The sequence below is a fragment of the Bos javanicus genome, chromosome 3 (genome assembly GCF_032452875.1).
Source record: "Bos javanicus breed banteng chromosome 3, ARS-OSU_banteng_1.0, whole genome shotgun sequence".
Classification (NCBI taxonomy): Eukaryota; Metazoa; Chordata; class Mammalia; order Artiodactyla; family Bovidae; genus Bos; species Bos javanicus.
The window spans coordinates 1343293-1363843 of record NC_083870.1 but is presented as its reverse complement, the minus strand read 5'-3'; the positions used below and the strand labels follow the sequence as shown (position 1 = coordinate 1363843).

Below are 20551 nucleotides of genomic sequence, written 5' to 3'. Positions count from 1 at the left end.
TGTGGAAGATGAGTTAAGGTTTTAGAAACTAAGTATCCTGTGAGTACAAACGATGTAATGTAAGGAGTGTTAAATACAAGTGTGGCATGCCTGCTGATGCAGATTTAGTGTGGGAAAACATCTTCAGAGAGGAAATTTTAACAGCACTTTCTGCTGGGAGGTGGAGGTACTGTGAGCTTTTCCATAAAGTTTCAACTCCTTAAAGTAAACCTCTTCATATGCTTGGCTCTAAATAGAACACACGTTTGTAGAGACTTGTTGATGACAGGCTCTAATGATGGATGTCAACAGTATTCGATTAGAATTTCCCCAGTTGCTTTACTTTTATAGGTCCAGCTCGCTGGAACAAGTTTACAGGCTGCTGCTCAGTCTCTAAATGTACAGGTGAGCTGGGACATGGGGCTGGGGATCAGTTTTTCTATTCATTTTTACTGTATTTTTCTAATTTTCTGTAATGAATATGCAATAATTTTATAATGAAAATACTTAGAAGTATTACTTTTTTCTTACTGAATCTCATAAAAATTCAAATAATGATAATCAAAGCCATTAATAAAAATCCATTTTATATTACATCACTGTGAATGTCCAAAGGTGAACAAGAAAAGTCTACTTTCAAGGTTTTATTTGGAAGTTCAGTAAAAATGTTTCTAAGTTGTACAGCCATTTATCATTTTTCATATCTTAGGAAAACATTATATTAGAGGGAAGAACAATAAAATGAGAGACCTAAGTCTTAGATTTGAATTCTCATTCTGCCACTCACTAGCTGTGTGAATTTTGGCAAGTCACTTTTCCTCCTGGGGCTCATTTTTTCTTATACAGTCAGCCCTGCCTATCCCTGGGTTCCACATCTGGAGGTACAGAGAGCTGACTGTGAAGGACCTCAGCATCTGCAGATTTTGGTGTCTGGGGCAGGGGGTTGGAGGGGTGGGGTGGTCCTGGGACTTATTCTCTGTAGATACCAAGGGGCAACTGCATGTATTTAAGTGTACGAGTTTAGAAGATTGACAAGGTTCTTCTCTGCTCTGCCATGTCTTGAATCTGAGAATTGCAATTAAACCTATTTCTAAACGTTAATGGGCTTCATACAGTCAAATTTAAAGACAAAACTGAAATCAGGGTGCTTTGTTTCTATGAACCATTCAACATAACATGCAAAGTTTAGTTTTTCTGCATTACTCCATAATACTTCAGTCAACCTGCAGCTTCCTTTCATTATAGTGTTTAGGTAACTAACAGTCAAGAGAGAAAAACAGTATTCTGGAAGGTTGATTTCAGTGTTGCTAATGACTAAAGACCTTGGACTGAGCATTCCATGAAACCAAGTGAAATATGGACCTAGTAACACATGGAGAAGAGAAGAGAAATGAAAAGGAGATAATGTGACCTTCCTTTTTGAGGGAGAGGAGGTGGAAAATTGCCTTGGTTGCCATGGCAAACTGTTATCCCTTAGAGAGATGTTGGCAAACAGGCTGTATCTCCACTGTGGAATGTTTACAGTCTTGCACTGTAATTATCTCTCAATGACTGGCAGAATTAATCAGAGCCTTTATGTTAATTAGCCTTGCTGCAGTCCCCAAAACAGGTGGTGGGAAATATGCAAATCTAGGCAGAATTTTAACGCTCTGCATAACCAGTTTTAATTACCATAAAATTTTCTCTCAGTGCCCCTTTCAGGATCATATTCTCTTTCCCTCTTGGCTTCAGCATTTCCCTCTAAGCTTGTGTGTTACTTGATGGGGGAATGCTAAATTTATAGTTCTTTAAAAGATTAGTTGAAAAGTTCAGTGGGTCAAATAATCAATTTCTGAAATGGTATATAGGGAAGTTTTACACTGACCACCAAAGACATGTCAAAATGTTGAGATAGAGGGTCTGTCTAGTGTAAACATAGGTTGAAAATATGTTCTTCCCTTACTCCTTATTTCCAGAGTTAAGGATTTGTGTTTATGAAAAATTCTGTCAACTAGTGGAAGACCAAATTACTTTTTCTTCTTAAAAATTAAGAATTATTGAAAAATTTTAAAAATTGAGAAAAACTAAGCAGCTTTGCTAGTTTTGGAATAAAAAGTCTGAAAACTTAATACATAAAATTAGGAAAATACAAAGATATAAGAAAGGAAATGTGAAGTTGGAAAACTCATGATTAGATAAGTCTGTGTTGTAAATCTCAAAATATGAAATTAGTACTTTTAAAAAATCAATTATTAAATCTTTTTTTCTCCCCCCACCCCCTCAGTCTAAACCTAATGAAGAATCGGGGGATTCACAGCAGCCGAGCCAGCCTTCCCAGCAGCCTTCAGTGCAGGCAGCCATCCCCCAGACCCAGCTTATGCTGGCTGGAGGACAGATAACTGGGGTAAGTTTTCACTGAGAGATTTGTAATAAACTTCCTCTGTGTCAGCACTGCCACTGGCCAGTATCTGATTAGATCTGTTGACTGTAGCAGATACATGGCTATGCCTGGCATGTCTTTAAAGCAGTTTTCTACATTGTAAACAGCTCTGAAAAAAGAGCTATCTCTGTCATGAGTTTTCAGTGTATTTTTTCTTACTATGGCAGATAGGCTCTGGGTAAACTTACTTTTTTAAACCAGTGTTCCAACTGTTGCTTCATCTGCAGTGGAATCATGTTCCCATGGTTGAAATAGTTACAGTGATGAAATTGTATCAGCGGTTGTCAGTTTGGAGTTATAACATCACTGCAGAGTAGAAGTTAAAGAATGGATCAGTACCTATAAAAGAAAAACATTTAAAATTACTGTATAGTGTTCTAAGGGGCTTCCCAAATGGCTCAGTGGTAAAGAATCCACCTGCTGATGCAAGAGACACAGGTTTGGTCTCTGGGTCAGGAAGATCCCCTAGAATAGGAAATTGCAACTTGTTCCAGTACTCTTGCCTGCAAAATTCTGTGGACAGAGGAGCCTGGCAGGCTGCAGTCCATGGGGTCACAAAGAGTCGGGCATGACTGAGTGACCGAGCACACACACACAGTGTTCTAAAATGAAACCTCTGCTGTCGTGTCCTGGCTCTTCAGTTTACTTTGTTGGCTAATTCATCTCTCTGTGCCTCAGGTTTCCTTCAGTTAAACGGAGAGGTTAATACTTAGCTCACAGAATTGTTTTAGAGGTTAGGAGTAGTGATGTAGGTGAAACGCACAGAACAGTGTCTGGCATGTCATAGTGTTCAATAAATGTCATCTGGGTTTTTTTGGTAGTAAAGTTTTTTTTTAATTTTAATTGGAGGCTAATTACTTTACAGTATTGTGGTGGTTTTTGCTATACAGTCATGTGAATCAGCCACGGGTGTACATGTGTTCCCCATCCTGACCCTGTCTCCCACCTCCCTCCCCATCCCATCCCTCAGGGTCATCCAGTGCACCAGCCCTGAGCACCCTGTCTCATGCATCAAACCTGACCTGGCAATCTGTTTCACGTATGATAATATACATGTTTCAATGCTGTTCTCTCAAATCATCCCACCCTTGCCCTCTCCGACAGAGTCCAAAACTCAGTTCTTTACATCTGTGTCTCTTTTGCTGTCTCACATACAGGGTCATCATTACCATCTTTCTAAATTCCATATATATGCATTAGTATACTGTATTGGTGTTTTTCTTTCTGACTTACTTCACTCTGTATAATAGGCTCCAGTTTCATCCACCTCATTAGAACTGATTCAAATGCATTCTTTTTAATAGCTGAGTAATACTCCATTGTGTATATGTACCACAGCTTTCTTATCCATTCGTCTGCCAGTGGACATCTAAGTTGCTTCCATATCCTGGCTATTGTAAACAGTGCTGCGATGAACACTGGGGTACATGTGTCTCTTTCAATATTGGTAGTAAATTGACCTGTGCAAGTATATTAAGCTTTTAACTTTTCAGATGTCTTTTCTCTGAGGCCCCATTAAAAATATTTTCCAATGTTGAAAATTTGTGTATTAAATTATCTTTTGTGGGGGAGTCAAAAGGAGTGGTAAGGAAAAGTTGTTTGTTATTCAGTTCATATCACATCAACCTACAAAATATTTTATTTCCTTCATTTCAGTTAAGTATGTTTTGGTAGCAGAAGGCTCTTTTAAGAATAGTTGCAAAATTGTTTTACAAAATCCCATCAATAGAAATTAATATATGTTTACATATTATATAAAATATTTATAAACATCTATCTTGACGGGTATTGGGATTTTGAATGATTTAATTTTGATTCTGTCTCTAATACACAAATTGTATTGGACCTTTTTTGAAAAAGGATTATGCCACTAAATGACATACTTGCTCTTCAGAATATTCCTTCTTGCTTTGATCAGAACATGTCACCAAAAAGAAGGTAGAACATACTTAACACTTTAAGTGTGTTTGAAAAAAGCTGCATTTTGAAAGCAAGTTAAAATCTTCAAATACATTTCCTATTTTCTTGTTTGGGTTTTGTTTGAGTGCCTAGTGTTTACAAGAGTAAGAGACACTTGGGAATGCAGGTTCATGTGGCTGGAGCTTCTGTCAAACTTGGGCCTGGGGCTTCATTTGCCTCTAAAGAGAGTGGCTGTCACCACCTGTTTCACAGAAATAATATATTGGAAAGAGAATGTAAAGTTGCAGAGACCCCATGCTTTCAGTAACAGAAAAGATAGTTGGGGAGGAGGCTGTACGGAGACTGGGAAAAGAAACAAATGGACCTCATATTCTTTAATCATATCTTAGAACATAATGAAAGTGATGGAATATGGCAGGGATTCATGCTAATTAGAAGAAGCTGGGCCTTATCAGTTCTTTCCTGGTCAGATCCAGCATCCTTGTTCCTTATTCATCTCACTAATCACTTGCTGTTCTGTTGGATGTAAATATCTTTTCATTTCCTGGCAGTATTGATTCTTTTCTTTGTTGCTTACTAGTTAATTACTTTTTTGCCTGAACCTTTGGTCCTGGACAAGCTTGAATGATTAAGTCCAGAGTGAGGACCACTATTTTAATGTAAATGGTCTGCAAGTAATGGTAGCTTGATCACTGATGAACATTTTAGCCTCATACTTGCCATATGAAGTTGGGTAGCTATGGTTTAATACCACTTGAGTTACTTACTTCAAAGCAGTTGGCTTGCACTGGGGGCCCATCTCCTTTAACTCTTTCCGACTGTTTGTCCTGACTTTGTTTAGCTGACTTTGACACCAGCCCAGCAGCAGTTACTACTACAGCAGGCTCAGGCACAGGCACAGCTGCTGGCGGCTGCCGTGCAGCAGCATTCCGCCAGCCAACAGCACAGCGCTGCCGGGGCCACCATCTCCGCCTCCGCCGCCACACCCATGACGCAGATCCCCTTGTCTCAGCCCATACAGATCGCACAGGTGAGTGAGTGACTTATCGCTGGGGCGGGAAGGGAGGAATAGAATGGCAGTTTCTTTGGTATTAAGTTCACTTTCTGATTGTTAGTGTGGGCGCTTAAAGGCCTGAGAAGCTCTAAATCAGCGAGGTGAGTGATGAAGACTTCTTTACTACTGAACTAGAAATAATACATTTGTTTGCTTATTTGAGTTGGTATTATAAACACATAACCAATTATTTGAATAACTGTTTATATTAGGTGGCAGCTCTCGAATAATTAGCTGCGTATTTCTGGAGCAGAGGATCACTATATTTATTTAATTAGCTAATTACACAGGCCCGCGTTCTTTCACACGCTCTGCAGTGGGTGTTGCCACCCGCGTGTAAGAGGAACTGAGAACCATCTCTCTGCTACAGAGTGATTGGCTTTGTGCGGAACTGCATTAGAGTGTTGTTTGGCTTTAATTTTTGCATTTTTGGGCAGAGTATCCAGAGATAATAAAAATTTATTTAGAGAGGCATAGACAGTTCTACCAAGGAGGAAAAGTAAATGGAAACCTTTGTCTCAAGGAGAGGAAAAAAGTAGAAGTAGTCACATCAGTGAAATGATGAAGAGTTGTTATGAGTCCAATGCAGATAATTGTTTTATACGCCCAAAGAAGACTCAGAAATGGGCTTAAATTATAGCTAGAAGTTCACTAAACATTAAAAAAAAAAGCCAATAAACTATAAGTACAGAATAGATATCAGACTAATGTTTATGACTATTATTTAATAGTCAGTTTTTATTTTGCCCATTTTTTTATTACCAAATAAATGTTTTTCATGCCTAAGTTGTGAGACTCTATATTGACATTATTCTAATAAGATAATATACATGCAATGACATTAAAAATTATGAAATAATAAGCCAATATAAGCAAGTTTAATATGTTATAGATCAGATTTTTATATGGATAGCTTTTTTTTAAATTTATGCACTGTTTTCTCAGTTGAATTAGGCTGGTGCCAGATTTCATAGGTCTTTTAATTTATTGATGCAGGTTCAGACATAACACTTAATTTTTGCTCTACAAGAGGAAATTCCGTCACTTAAAAAAGCAACATATTCTTTTTTCACTTGACTTCTAAAGCTCATGTTGGTCTCTACATGTTAAAGATACAACCATAAGCATTTAACTATTGAAAATTAGATTTTGCATTAAGTCATGACGCAATATATACTCATAGAAACAGCATGTCCTTGTCGCAGCTCCAAGTTCCTTCACACGCTTCGGAACATATTCAGAGCACATCCTTGTTAGGAGTTTATAATAATGTCAGATATTGACTCTCTTTTTATTTGGATGACAGAACTCATCATCTGGGAAACTTAAGATTAAGCACACTTTTACTTCAGAATCTCCAATCCATATTTTAATCCTACTTTTTTAGGATCTGCAACAACTGCAACAACTTCAACAGCAGAATCTCAACCTGCAACAGTTTGTACTGGTCCATCCAACAACCAACCTGCAACCAGCGCAGTTTATCATCTCACAGACGCCCCAGGGCCAGCAGGGTGAGCACCTCCTTAGAGCTTATTAGTGGTGCACCAAGGCTGTCCACTTGTCCACACAGATGCTAGCTATTATATTTTGGCCCGGAAGCTGTCCATTAAAACAGTGTTTGTTTTTTTTTTAATTTAATTTAACTTTAAGCTCAATATTCATGTTGAGAAAAACTTTGTCATGCATACCTCATTATTGAAGGTCATCATTCCCTGCCTTTCATATGCTTACTCAGTAAGGAGTACTGTGAGTTAGACCAAAAGTCTCAATTAAATTCAACTGCTGCACATATATTGAATAAATTGCTTCTAATGTTTTGATAGTTTTTCATGGGAATGTGTTCAAAGAATGTGGGCTGAGGATTTGAGCATTGAAAGTATATGCTTCTAACAATCATTGGTTTTCTTTTAAAGTTTAAGAAAAAGAGGGTATCATGTTAGAAACTGTACAAATTTGGGGAGTTATAAAAAAAAATCTTCAAGGCCTTTTAGTGCTAAATGTTGTTGTGTTATTTCTGTATAAAGTGCAATCATGTTTGTTGGGCTGGTTAATGGAATCAATATAGACAGTATTAGAGTATCAAGGCTTCAACCCAAGGAATATTAGTGCATTACTGCTTCCTCATTATTTGTTTTTTAGCCTTTTTTCTTAATCATTCAAAAATCTTTTGTTGTACACACACCTATTCCACTTTTAAACGAATAAGATAGCCTGCCCCTTTCATGACCTAGACAGTTCTCTGGTCTAGCATGTACTGCTGCTGCTGCTGCTGCTGCTGCTGCTAAGTCGCTTCAGTCGTGTCCGACTCTGTGCAACCCCATAGATGGCAGCCCACCAGGCTCCCCTGTCCCTGGGATTCTCCAGGCAAGAATACTGGAGTGGGTTGCCATTTCCTTCTCCAGTGCATGAAGGTGAAAAGTAAAAGTGAAGTCGCTCAGTCCTATCCGACTCTGAGCGACCCCATGGACTGCAGCCTACCGGGCTCCTCTGTCCATGGGATTTTCCAGGCAAGAGTACTGGAGTGGGGTGCCATCATCGCCTTAGCAGCTTCTAATTGCTTTTGGGTTAAGAAGTAGAGCTTTGTGGGGTTTTTTTTTTTTTTGGAGTTTCAAGTTGCTTCCATTTAAAATACTTCTTCACTTTCACCTATTCCTTCCTAAAATAAAAAAATTGATCAACCAGAAAGGTTAGGTTACACCAAAGACATATACCAGTTTTACATTTTTCCATATCTTCTTGCCCAAATTGTATTTAATAAGACTGAATTTAATACGACTGAATTGTATTTAATAAGACTGTAGGCAAATAAGACCTTAAGAGTTTTAAGACCAGTAGGACTATCAGGATATCAGTTGAAATTTTCACGTCACTTTCTTATGCCATATGTTCAAGGTAATCTTTAATGTTGGACATAACATGTTTGTGTTTTGTAGGTCTCCTGCAAGCGCAAAATCTTTTAACACAACTACCTCAGCAAAGCCAAGCCAACCTCCTACAGTCTCAGCCAAGCATCGCCCTCACCTCCCAGGTCAGTTTTCTTCCATGAGCGTTGCTTTCTTTTATCCTGTTGTCTTGAAATACTTTGGGGCTCTGTCTAATTCAACTCCCTAATAAAAATAATTCGAATAGTTTTAAAAAAACTCACCAAAATTTCAAAGCTAGGTTTTTCAGCTTCATAGAAAAAAATGCTGCCAAATTGATGTAGTCTTTGAAAACCTTCAGCGAGTCCCTATTTTGTTACATGTTCATAAAGAATAACTATGTTAGCACTGAATGAGTAATGCGTTCTGGCTCTTGGACCACCCTCCCCTGATATATGACAGGAGAGATTACCACTTGAGCTAGACACCTAGCGCCTCAGTTAAAACCATCATTGTTCTTTGCTCTTGCTCAGAAACTGTGAAGACACTCTTATCCCTGTGTTTATTCCCCATCTCAACTTTCCTGTGTTGCTTTAGCTAATTTCTTCCAGAGTTTAACTATAGAAAAAGTACAAGTCTAGGCATCTAGAGATTAAGGCTTTAGACCTAGTTCTGTTTCTTTCCTAGCTGTGACTTTGAGCATATCATTTCTCCTTTCTGCACCTCCATTTCCTTATCTGTAAAGTAGATGATTAAACTAGCTGATCCTCAATTCCCCTTCCATCTCTGATTCTCTTTGTTCATAACTATGGAAGTTATCACTTGATACTAACAAATTACTAGATTTGACCAAATTCAACAACTGTTTATGATTTAAAAAAAAAAAAAAAAACTCTTCTAAGAACAGAAAGTAACTTTCTCAACCTGCTAAAAGGCATCTACCAAAAAAAAAACATTATAAAGACTGAACAGTTATCCACTGTTACCACTTTTATTCAGCATTGTACTGAAGAGCCTAGCAATGCAGTAAGATAAGAAAAATAAAGAACATGTAGGTTACAAAGGAAGGTGCCGGGGTCCAGCCCTGGCTGATCCAAGGAGTTCAAAGCGGGGATGGCGTCGGCGAGGATCAGGATACAATAGCTTCAATTAGATATTAATTAAAGATGTAAAGAGTAATAGAATGAGGATAGCTCAGTAGGAAAATTCAGTGGAGAAAAGAGGCTGAGTAGCTTGGTTTACACAGGAGACCAATAAAACTTCAAGACAAGAAGTTTGCAACCACTTTTGTAGGCCACCGGCATCCTTCCGTTCTCCCGAAGGAGAGGAGACACTGAGGCCTCCCCGGTCGGATCTTAGAAGCCCAGGCATAATTAGTAAGCATGGCGGGTTCCGCGCTCCAGATGGAGACTCAGCCAGAGTTTGAGAGAGAGAGCGACATGGGGAGACCAGTATTTCGAGAAACTGATCCCAGTTCTTTATTTTCCATGGTCTGCTTTTATACACTAAGATGTTATGCTACAGTCACGTGGGGTCAGCAGTCCTGACTTTTATCAAAGTCAGGTGCCTCATATAAATGTATACAGAGGTCTTAGGGGCATTACATCATCTTCTGGCCAGGGGGCCTGCTGACAATTTATGACCCTCTCCTTGTGACAGCGGTCAGTCAACCAGGACACTTATTTCTCCAGGGGTGATTATTCTTAAAACAGACGCCACCCAAATAAAGTTACATTCCTATAGGGTGAGGGTGTAGTGGGTTTTAGTTAAGGAAAAAATTTACTTAGCCTAAGGTCTAACGTGATTTATATCAAAGGTTAATACTTATTTCTTCTATATATTCATTTATGTGTGTAAGGGCAGGGGATGTGGAGACTTAGCAACAAACATTGGCTCAACAAATGAAAAACCCTTCACCAATACAGTTTCTAATCAGCCCACTGTACTTATACTAATGGTTTTCTAACTTTTCTAAGGAACCTGTTTTTAGAAGGTTTAAAGCATCTCGTGCCTCTCACGGTTGGGAGGCTATGAGCAATCACATGTGGCCGGACAAGCCTGTCAGGCAGGCTAGAGAACCTTCAGAGGAGTTTGTAGGTTAAAACACTCTTGTCATGCCCAGGAATTTTTATTAACTGGAGCCCTAAGTTAACTCCTTCTCCGAAAGAGGTGGTGGGGGACAGTCCCCCGTAAAGTCAGAGGTGTAGGTGAGAGCACAAAGTAGTAAAGTAGGCAGGCTCTGGTTATGGGGGTAGATGCTTGAGGATTTCCAGGGGGACCCCTGAGGCTCGATCCCGCCTTTGCGTATGTTGAGCCTCCTTCCTCATGACCTTTGCCACGGGCAGAGTGCCTCACTCTGGCCCCCAACAGGAAGGGTCTCCTTTGGCAGACAATATGATTATCTATGCAGAAAATTCAGAAGAATCTACAAAAATGTTGCTGGAATTAGTAAGTGAACTTAGCAAGTATGATACAAAATTACTTAGTAACTTAGCAAGCAAGATACAAAGTCAATAGACAAAAATCTGTATATTAATAAAAATCATTTGGAAATTGAAATTAATAAGAAAAATATTTGCAGTAATTAAGAATAAATTTAACAAAATGTTTATAAGACCTATACATTGAAGACTACAAAATCTTGCTGAGTGAAATTGAAGACCTAAGTAAATGGAGAGATGTAATGTGTTCACGAAGACTTTGATTCGTAAAACAAGATCTCTCCAAATTGATCTATAGATTCAACACAATCCCAATTAATATCTACAGCTTTCTTTGAAGAAATATGTGTGGTGTTTCTAACACTTGTACAGAATTGAAGAGGTCATGGAATAGCCAGTTTTGAAAAGTGAGAAAGTTAAAGGATTACTCGTTGTCTAGAATTATTATACAACTATGGTAAGAAAGACAGTGTGATAATGGCATGTGAATAGAAATAGAGCGGAAGTCCAATAGACTTGCATCATCAAGAACCAACTGACTATCCATGGGCAGAAAAAAAAAGCACCTCACTCCTTATTTCACGATATTGTTGTTGCTCAGTCACATTCGACTCTCTGGGAACCCGTCGATTGCAGCGCTCCAGGCCTCACTGTCCCTCACTATCTCCCGAAGTTTGCCCAGGTTCACATTCACTGAAGCAGTGATGTCATCCAACCATCTCATCCTCTGTCACCCTCTTCTCCTTCACAGTGATATACAAAGATTAATTTGAAATGGGTTGCAGACCTAAACTTCTAAAAAAAAAACTTAAGGTAAAATCTTTGGGTCCCTGGATAAGGTAATTTCTTAAGTGGGACACAAAAAGCACTAACTATAAAAGATAAAAAGTAATAAATTTAATTTCATAAAAATTAAAAGTTTCTGTTGAAAGAATGAAAAGGAAAGCCACAGACTAGAAGAAAATATTCTTGAAACGTATAAAAATAAAAGACTTATATCCAGATTATATAAAGAACTCATACAGCACAATAAGACAACCTGTTTGTTTTTTTTTAAGGGGGTATGTGCAAAATATTTCAAGATATTTGAAGGCAAATTAAATACCAAAGAAGGCACATTAAATACCCAATAAGTATATGAAAAGATGCTCAAAATTATTAGTCATGAGGAAAATGCAAATGAAATATCACTACATACCCAGCAGAACGGGCAAAATTAAAGACTATGATAATACCAAGTGTTGGTGAGAATATAAAGCAAACCCAGCTCTTAAACGTTGCCACTGGGGTTGTGGATTGATGCAGGCCCTTTAGAGAACTTGGCGTTTTTTTTTTTCAAGTTAAATACAACTTATGACTCAGCAGCTATACTCTCAGAAATGAGTGCATTTGCGCACACAAAGACCTGTATATGAATGTTCATAGAGCTTTTATAAACAGCCGAAACATCCATCAACTGCTGAATAGATAACATAAATTTTGACATATCTATATGATGGATTGCTACTCAGCCAAAGAAACAAATGTATTTACGATACATTCAACATCATGTATGAATTTCAAAAGCATTATGCCAGGTGAAAGAAGACAAACATAAAAACTGTATACTGCATGATTCAATTTACATGGCATTTTACACAGACAAAGCTATAGGGACAGAAATCAAATCAGTGGTTGCCAGGGGGTGGGGCTAGGGGTGAGGACTGACAACAAAGGGCCCAGGAAATTTTGAGGGTGATGGAAATTTTCTGCATCTTAATCGCTTATAAGAGTTTTATGACTACATATAGTTGTCAAAACCCATCCAACTGTACACTTTTAAATGGTGCATTTAATTGTGAATAAGCAGAATTATGAAAATGAGGTTGAAAAGAAAACCTATAGCAGCAGTTCCTTTCTGACCTACAAGCTTTGTAAACAGTGGCAGGGCTGACAGCTTCATCCTGACTCCTGCTCACTGAATTTTACTCTACTATTTCTAGATCTGGCCCAGTCCAGCCTGAGGTTTCTGGAGTTGGGGTAACTTATCTGTAACCACTCCACCAAAAGGTACCCAAGCTATTTTTAGTCCTTTACTATTTGAGAATGGGGCTACTTCAAGCCTGGAAATAAAGCGACTGTCTAATAGTTGAGACACATCTCTAACCATCAACCAGTCTCAGTGGGAAGTTATAACCACATAGGACTCTAACTTGGTTGGTAAAGTTTTGGGTTCCTCCAGGTGGTCAGGTTAAAATTTTCTCAGTGTCAGCACGCCAGAGAGATTAATTTTGTTGTCTTCATTGAAGAGGGATGGTAGAAAGGAGCTTACCCCAAGTGTAGGCATGCGCAATTCCTATTATGTAGTTTTCAGGGGCAGTTAGTTCAGTTGGAGAGAGCATATTACTAATGAAGTAAAATTTAGAGGAATACGACGCATTAAAATTATAAGGAAAAAAGTACACAACCAGAGGCTCCATCTGTAATCCTGTCCTGTAATCTCTCACCTGGGCTTCTGTTCACAGGGAGGGTTGGCTGAGCAGTTAGGATGCAGTCAGGGCAGCACCTGTCACTAGTGAGTACTCAGAAGGAGGGTTCTACTCGGAGCTTGTCAGTCAGAAAAGATAGAGTATACCCTTATGTCCCAAATAAACTTTAGATGGATTTAAATAATTAAACATTTTTAAAGACATCGAAGAAGCAGGATATTTTTAGCTAGAAATAAGTCAAAGCTTTCTCAGATTTGAAGCAACAGCAGATAACTGAGGAAGAAAAAATAGTTCACCCAAATGATAATTCAACACTTACATACACTGAAAAATAAAAGGAGAAAAGCAGAGTGGGAAAATTATTTGTATTACTACAACAGACAAAGGCTTAATTTATAACATTTGATGAGATCTTTGAGAATAAGGATACCATTAATATATAAATGGGTTATGGATGTAAAGTTAATTCACATGAAAGGAAGTACAGGTAATAATTAACACATGGGAAAATTTTGGCTTTAAGTAATAAGAAATAAGAATTAAGGCATTAGCAAAGTACAGTTTATTCCTGAATTAGTAAAACATTTTTTAAAACTGCTAACACAAATCATGTGGGAACATTGTACACTGAGAACCAGCATTATGATGTATACCAAAAGCCGTGAAATTGTGTGTAGTATATACTCTTTATCCAGTTACAGAAAAATCCTTTGTGAATTTATCTCAAAGAACTAATTAGGTGGAAAAAATGACTGTATGCACAGTGTTTCATTGTGGTATCATCTATGTTAGTAAAAACAAATGAAAAATGTCTTAACGATAAAGAAATGGCTAAATAAATTATTATTATGATATAATTACCTTTCAGCCCACCTTTGACAATTAAGATGACTGAAACACCATAGTAGAAAAAATTGAAACCTAATGTTAACGGAGAAGAGCAGAGTATAAAATTTTGTTACTATAATTACAGTTAAGGTTAACAATAGATCAGTAGATGTGCAGGAGGAAGAAAACTTCTAGAGGTTATAGATAAATTTAACAGCGTAAAAATGAAGCTGTATGGAAGAAAACTTGAACAAATAGTCAGAAATGAAGCTATTAAGTTATTTAAACTATAGGTGATTTGTTTTTCCCCCTTAAAATAGTTTTTAATAATCTTATTTTTTATAATATTCTATTACAAGTAGGAGATATGATAGTGATAAGACAGGGATGGTTCCTGCTGTTTTGAAGCTTATAGTTTAAGTGACATATTTGTGATACAGGTTCTTAAAAATAAAGACTGATTTCTTAAATGACATGAGATGCGTGTATTCAGACCATTCGAAAACTCAAGGATAATGGATTTCATTTTTGTATATTCAGGTCTTTTCCACAGATGTATGTGTTTGACCTTAACTGTAATTGTAGTGTATATAGCACCACACTCTGCTTTTCTCACTGGGTGTTACGTTGTACCTGCCACAGTGTTACATGTTACATGTTATATTCATAGTTCTTGAATATAGCTGTTCGTGTAAATTGTTTACTTGCAGCATTCCAGATATAAACTTAAATTTCTTAGTGTATGTGTGTTCTTATTCTTCTGTTCCTTCTCTAACAGCCAGCAACCCCAACACGCACAATAGCAGCAACCCCAATTCAGACACTTCCACAGAGCCAGGCAACACCAAAGCGGATTGATACTCCCAGCTTGGAGGAGCCCAGTGACCTTGAGGAGCTTGAGCAGTTTGCCAAGACCTTCAAACAAAGACGAATCAAACTTGGATTCACTCAGGTAGGATGAACCTACCTTTAACTAAAGCTTCCTTCCTTGGCCAGGTCCAAATATTTGCATTCCATGTCCAAAGAGACTTCTAAGGAGCAGTATATTTTTCAGGTTTGTTTTTAATTTTGGACTGTAGCTTTTTCTTAGCCATTTCCTGCATTTGTAAGTTTAGACTTTCATCATTTTTATTCATGTATTAATATATAATTTACTATTATGCTAAAATTGTTAACGTTTCTCTCAGAACACAGGCCTCTGAAATTAGAATTATACCCATAAATGGTGAGAACTTAAGAGATTATGTTGGGGAATGAAATAACTATAATATACTGAGGGCTATGTCGTTTGAAAAACATTTGGTTCTAGCCCTTCGTGTTGTATATAAGTAAGAATGAGAGGAATAAAGATTACTTTATTCCTTTTATAGTAGCTGAAAGGGGAAATATTTGAAAGACTTGTTTAAAATAGTTTGTGGGCAAAAGGAAGCAGTAATGGAAACTCATACACACACAAACAGTAATACCAAACTGAGGCTGATTAACTAAATAGGAATCTGTTGAAGATGAAAAATCCAAATTAATCAAAATCCAAATTAAATTTTAAAATGTCACCTAACAAAGGGTTTTTAAAGTGGAATGAATTTAATGGTTTAAACCTGTTTAAAGCTCTAGGTATATAGCTTGTTGTTCTAACCATTCCTGCTGACTTACTCTTCGATTAATGTGTCACAGATAAAGCAGAAAAATAATTAAGCTGAATGACATTTATGTAGTGATGCAAGATCATTCAGTTCAGTCGCTCAGTCGTGTCCAACTCTTTGGAACCCCATAAATCGCAGCACGCAGGCCTCCCTGTCCATCACCAACTTCCACAGTCCACTCAAACCCATGTCCATTGAGTCGATGATGCCATCCAACCATTTCATCCTCTTCATCCCCTTCTCCTGCCCTCAATCTTTCCCAGCATCAGGGTCTTTTCCAGTAAGTCAGCTCTTCGCATCAGGTGGCCAAAGTAATGGAGTTTCAGCTTCAATAGCAGTCCTACCAATGAACACCCAGGACTGATCTCCTTTAGGATGGACTAGTTGATCTCCTTGCAGTCCAAGGGACTCTCAAGAGTCTTCTCCAACACCACAGTTCAAAAGCATCAATTCTTCAGTGCTCAGCTTTTTTTATAGTCCAACTCTTACATCCATACATGACCACTGGAAAAACCATAGCCTTGACTAGATGGACCTTTGTTGACAAAGTAATGTCTCTGCTTTTTAATATGCTGTCTAGGTTGGTCATAACTTTCCCTCCAAGGAGTAAGCATCTTTTAATTTCATGGCTGCAATCACCATCTGCAGTGATTTTGGAGCCCAGAAAAATAAAGTCAGCCACTGTTTCCCCATCTATTTGCCATGAAGTGATGGGACCAGATGCCATGATCTTCGTTTTCTGAATGTTGAGCTTTAAGCCAACTTTCACTCTCCTCTTCCACTTTCATCAAGAGGCTTTTTAGTTCCTCTTCACTTTCTGCCATAAGGGTGGTGTCATCTGCATATTTGAGGTTATTGATATTTCTCCCAGCAATCTTGATTCCAGCTTGTGCTTCCTCCAGTCCAGCGTTTCTCATGATGTACTCTGCATATAAGTTAAATAAGCAGGGTGACAATATACAGCCTTGATGTACTCCTTTTCCTATTTGGAGCCAGTCGGTTGTTCCATGTCCAGTTCTAACTGTTGCTTCCTGACCTGCATACAGGTTCCTCAAGAGGCAGTTCAGGTGGTCTGGTATTCCCATCTTTTTCAGAATTTCCCACAGTTTATTGTGATCCACACAGTCAAAGGCTTTAGCATAGTCAATAAAGCAGAAATAGATGTTTTTCTGGAACTCTCTTGCTTTTTCCATGATCCAGCGGATGTTGGCAGTTTGATCTCTGGTTCCTCTGCCTTTTCTAAAACCAGCTTGAACATCTGGAAGTTCATGGTTCACGTATTGCTGAAGCCCCTCTTGGAGAATTTTAAGCATTACTTTACTAGTGTGTGAGATAAGTGCAATTGTGCGGTAGTTTGAACATTCTTTGGCATTGCCTTTCTTTGGGATTGGAATGAAAACAGACCTTTTCCAGTCCTGTGGCCAGTGCTGAGTTTTCCAAATTTGCTGACATATTGAGTGCAGCACTATCACAGCATCATCTTTTAGGATTTGAAATAGCTCTGGAATTTCAACTGGAATTCCATCACCTCCACTAGCTTTGTTTGTAGTGATGCTTCTCAGGCCCACTTGACTTCACATTCCAGGATGTCTGGTCTAGGTGAGTGATCACATCACACCATCATGATTATATGGGCTGTGAAGATCTTTTTTGTACAGTTCTTCTGTGTATTCTTTCCACCTCTTCTTAATATCTTCTGCTTCTGTTAGGGCCATACCATTTCTGTCCTTTATTGAGCCCATCTTTACATGAAATGTTCCCTTGGTATCTCTAATTTTCTTGAAGAGATCCCTAATCTTTCCCATTCTATTGTTTTCCTCTATTTCTTTGCATTGATCGCTGAGGAAGGCTTTCTTATCTCTCCTTACTATTCTTTGGAACTCTGCATACAGATGCTTATATCTTTCCTTTTCTCCTTTGCTTTTTGCTTCCCTTTTCACAGCTATTTGTAAGGCCTCCTCAGACAGCCATTTTGCTTTTTTGCATTTCTTTTCCATGGGGATGGTCTTGATCCCTGTCTCCTGTACAATGTCACAAACCTCTGTCCATAGTTCTTCAGGCACTCTGTCTATCAGATCGAATCCTTTAAATCTATTTCTCACTTCCAGTGTATAGTCATAAGGGATTTGATTTAGGTCATACCTGAATGGTCTAGTAGTTTTCTCTACTTTCTTCAATTTAAATCTGAATTTGGCACTGTGGAGTTCATGATCTGAGCTACAGTCAGCTCCTGGTTTTGTTTTTGCTGACTGTATAGAGCTTCTTCATCTTTGGCTGCAAAGAATAAAATCAGTCTGATTTTGGTGTTGACCATCTGATGATTCCACGTGTAGAGTCTTCTCTTGTGTTGTTGGAATGCAAAAGTAGGATGTCAAGAAACACCTGTAGTAACAGGCAAATTTGCCCTTGGAATACAGAACAGCAAAGGCTAATAGAGTTCAGCCAAGAGAACGCATTGGCCATAGCAAGATCATTAGGTGAAATAAAATTACTGAAGTATAGATTAGATTGGGTATTTCAATAGAATCAGGAAAAGCCTGATGGCTTTTTCCCCAGAGAATATAATTACTGTTTGAAATTTAAGCCAGCACTAAAATATTATCCAAATTATTTTATGTTGAAAGTGTTGTAACATACCACCTACTCTAGTAGATAAAAAATCAAGGATGACATCCCTGTTTTGTTCCTTATATTTCTTTGGTAATTTATTTTTGCTCAAAGAAACATTATATATTGAGAACAAAATGTTTTTTAATACATATAATAATTTTAGAAAAAATGCATATTTGTGAAGAGTCTCAGTTATGAAGAAACAAATTGTAATTCATAAAGATTTTAGTACTTTTGAACTATCTCAACCATCTGGCTTTTAAAAAGAAAGCTAAGATAATATAGAACTAGATTGGTAGAAATAAATTAATAAGCTTAAATAAGTTTAAGGTTGGCATGTTTAGCAGTGCTTCAGCTCTTAAGCTATTAGCATAGCATACTCTTTGTTTCCTAGGAGATTGTTGCCCAAGTGATATGGCAAGGCTATTAAGACTTTTAAAAACCTTTCTTTAATTTTTATACCAAATAGTGGTTTGCCTTTCTGTGGCATTTGACCCAACACACTGGCAGGGTTGTTTCTCTCTCTTTTTGTCTTTCTCTCTCTCTCTTGCTTTTTTTTTTTTTTTTTTTTTTTACTATTTATGTATTTGGCTGTGTGGGGTCTTAATTGTGGCACACAGACCTTTGTCACCTCATGCAGGACCTTTCACAGAGGCCTGTGGGCTCTCATTGTGATGCACGGGCTTCGTTACTCTGCAGTGTATGGGACCTCGTTGCCCAGTCAGGGGTCATACCCACATCCCCTGTATTGCAAGGTGGATTCTTAACCACCGCACTAGCAGCAAAGTCCCTCTCTCTTTTTTTGATAAAGGAGCTTCCCTGTGATCTGGTGTTCTGCTTATAGTTTTATCCTATTATTTGACACACCGCTTCCTTATTTTTCAAAATGACTTTGACTTATCAGTGGCAACATTTCACAGACCTTGACTGTGTGGATTAAGGCACACATTACCGATGCGGGATGGGAAGATCAACACGTTTTATGTCAGATACCTCAATTGTAGTTTTTTTTAACATTGCTTTGTATGCAGTTTATACACATTCACTCAGAGGGTAAGTTAGACATTCAAGTTATTAGTTGAAACAAACAAATTCCTGTTCTCTGAGTAAATATACACGTTATTAGGTGTTTTAAACAGTATTTTCTAACTACATAATTTGTTATTAAAGGATTGCTGTAGATGTTATTACATAATTATAAGGCATGCCATATTCTAACACCATCCCTCACATGTGATACATTCATTATTTCCTAATCTCAATCTTCATTCCTCTTTTTCTCTGCTTTAAAAAAAAAAATCAAAGTGATATTATTTAGTTCAGATTATGTATGAGTTAACTGTTCAAACATTTACTCTGAGGGAGAACCCAAGGTGGTTGTGTATTACAAAAGCACTAAACCAAGCTTATACCAAATTAGTGGAAATTAGTATATTAACTGAGGCATCTGTTGCTTTTTAGAAAATGAAATTATTTAAGTGTGATGGTCTGCTTCTGTTCTACTTCTGTGAGAGAGTACATTCGGAGCTGTCAGGAAAACCTTTTATGAGTTTGTGCCTGTGCTGTCCAGTAGGATAATCACTGTCCACATGTGCCTGTTGAGTACTCGGAAGGTGGCAGTGGTGCTAAGGAACTAAAGTTTTAATTTATCTGCTTTGAATTAATTTAAATTACACATGCAGCTGGTAGCTATTCTATGGGAAAGATTAGAATATAGATCAGTTGGAGTTCAGTTCAGTTCAGTCGCTCAGTCGTGTCCGACTCTTTGCAACCCCATGAATCGCAGCACGCCAGGCCTCCCTGTCCATCACCAGCTCCCGGAGTTCACTCAGACTCACATCCATCGAGTCAGTGATGCCATCCAGCCATCTCATCCTCTGTCATCCCCTTCTCCTCCTGTCCCCAGTTCAAGTATTCTCAAAGTCTCATTTTATCTTTATCCAACATTTCTCCTCTATTAAACTTTTTGATACAATTTGCTCACCAGTGAGAAAATGGAGTTTAAAAAGAAATATTCTTTCTTTTCACTGACTAACCCCTTATGTAAGTGCTAATAGACAATGTTCTATCCAAAAAGGTGGTTTACAGGGGAGATGAATCCAAGGAGTGAGATGTTCCTAATTCAGAACGAGTGTTGCCAAGACGGTTGGGAGGTGACTGTCTTAGTAGGATTAGCCGTGTAGTGTTTTGGACCAGAAATATTGCCTTTCTGTCTTGTCACTAAACTATTTAAAATGTGAGTGTGAATTATTTCTACTATATAACTGGTGGCTCAGACAGTAAAGAATCCACCTGTGATGCAGGAGACCCAAGTTCGATCCCTGG

The 20551-nt window shown here is 38.0% G+C and overlaps 1 protein-coding gene across 6 annotated transcripts in view; it reads left to right on the top strand.

The window, feature by feature from the left end:
- The window catches only part of POU2F1 (POU class 2 homeobox 1), a 202357-nt gene that overhangs the window by 151524 nt on the left and 30282 nt on the right, over positions 1-20551 (top strand). For 5 of the 6 annotated variants that reach the window (XM_061399427.1, XM_061399420.1, XM_061399430.1 and 2 more), the window contains 6 exons: positions 331-384; positions 2243-2362; positions 5160-5348; positions 6760-6886; positions 8309-8403; positions 14752-14925. In XM_061399427.1, coding sequence (XP_061255411.1) covers positions 331-384; positions 2243-2362; positions 5160-5348; positions 6760-6886; positions 8309-8403; positions 14752-14925 — 759 coding nt within the window. The remainder of the gene's footprint in view (positions 1-330; positions 385-2242; positions 2363-5159; positions 5349-6759; positions 6887-8308; positions 8404-14751; positions 14926-20551) is intronic. The other variant, XM_061399424.1, reaches the window with a different exon arrangement.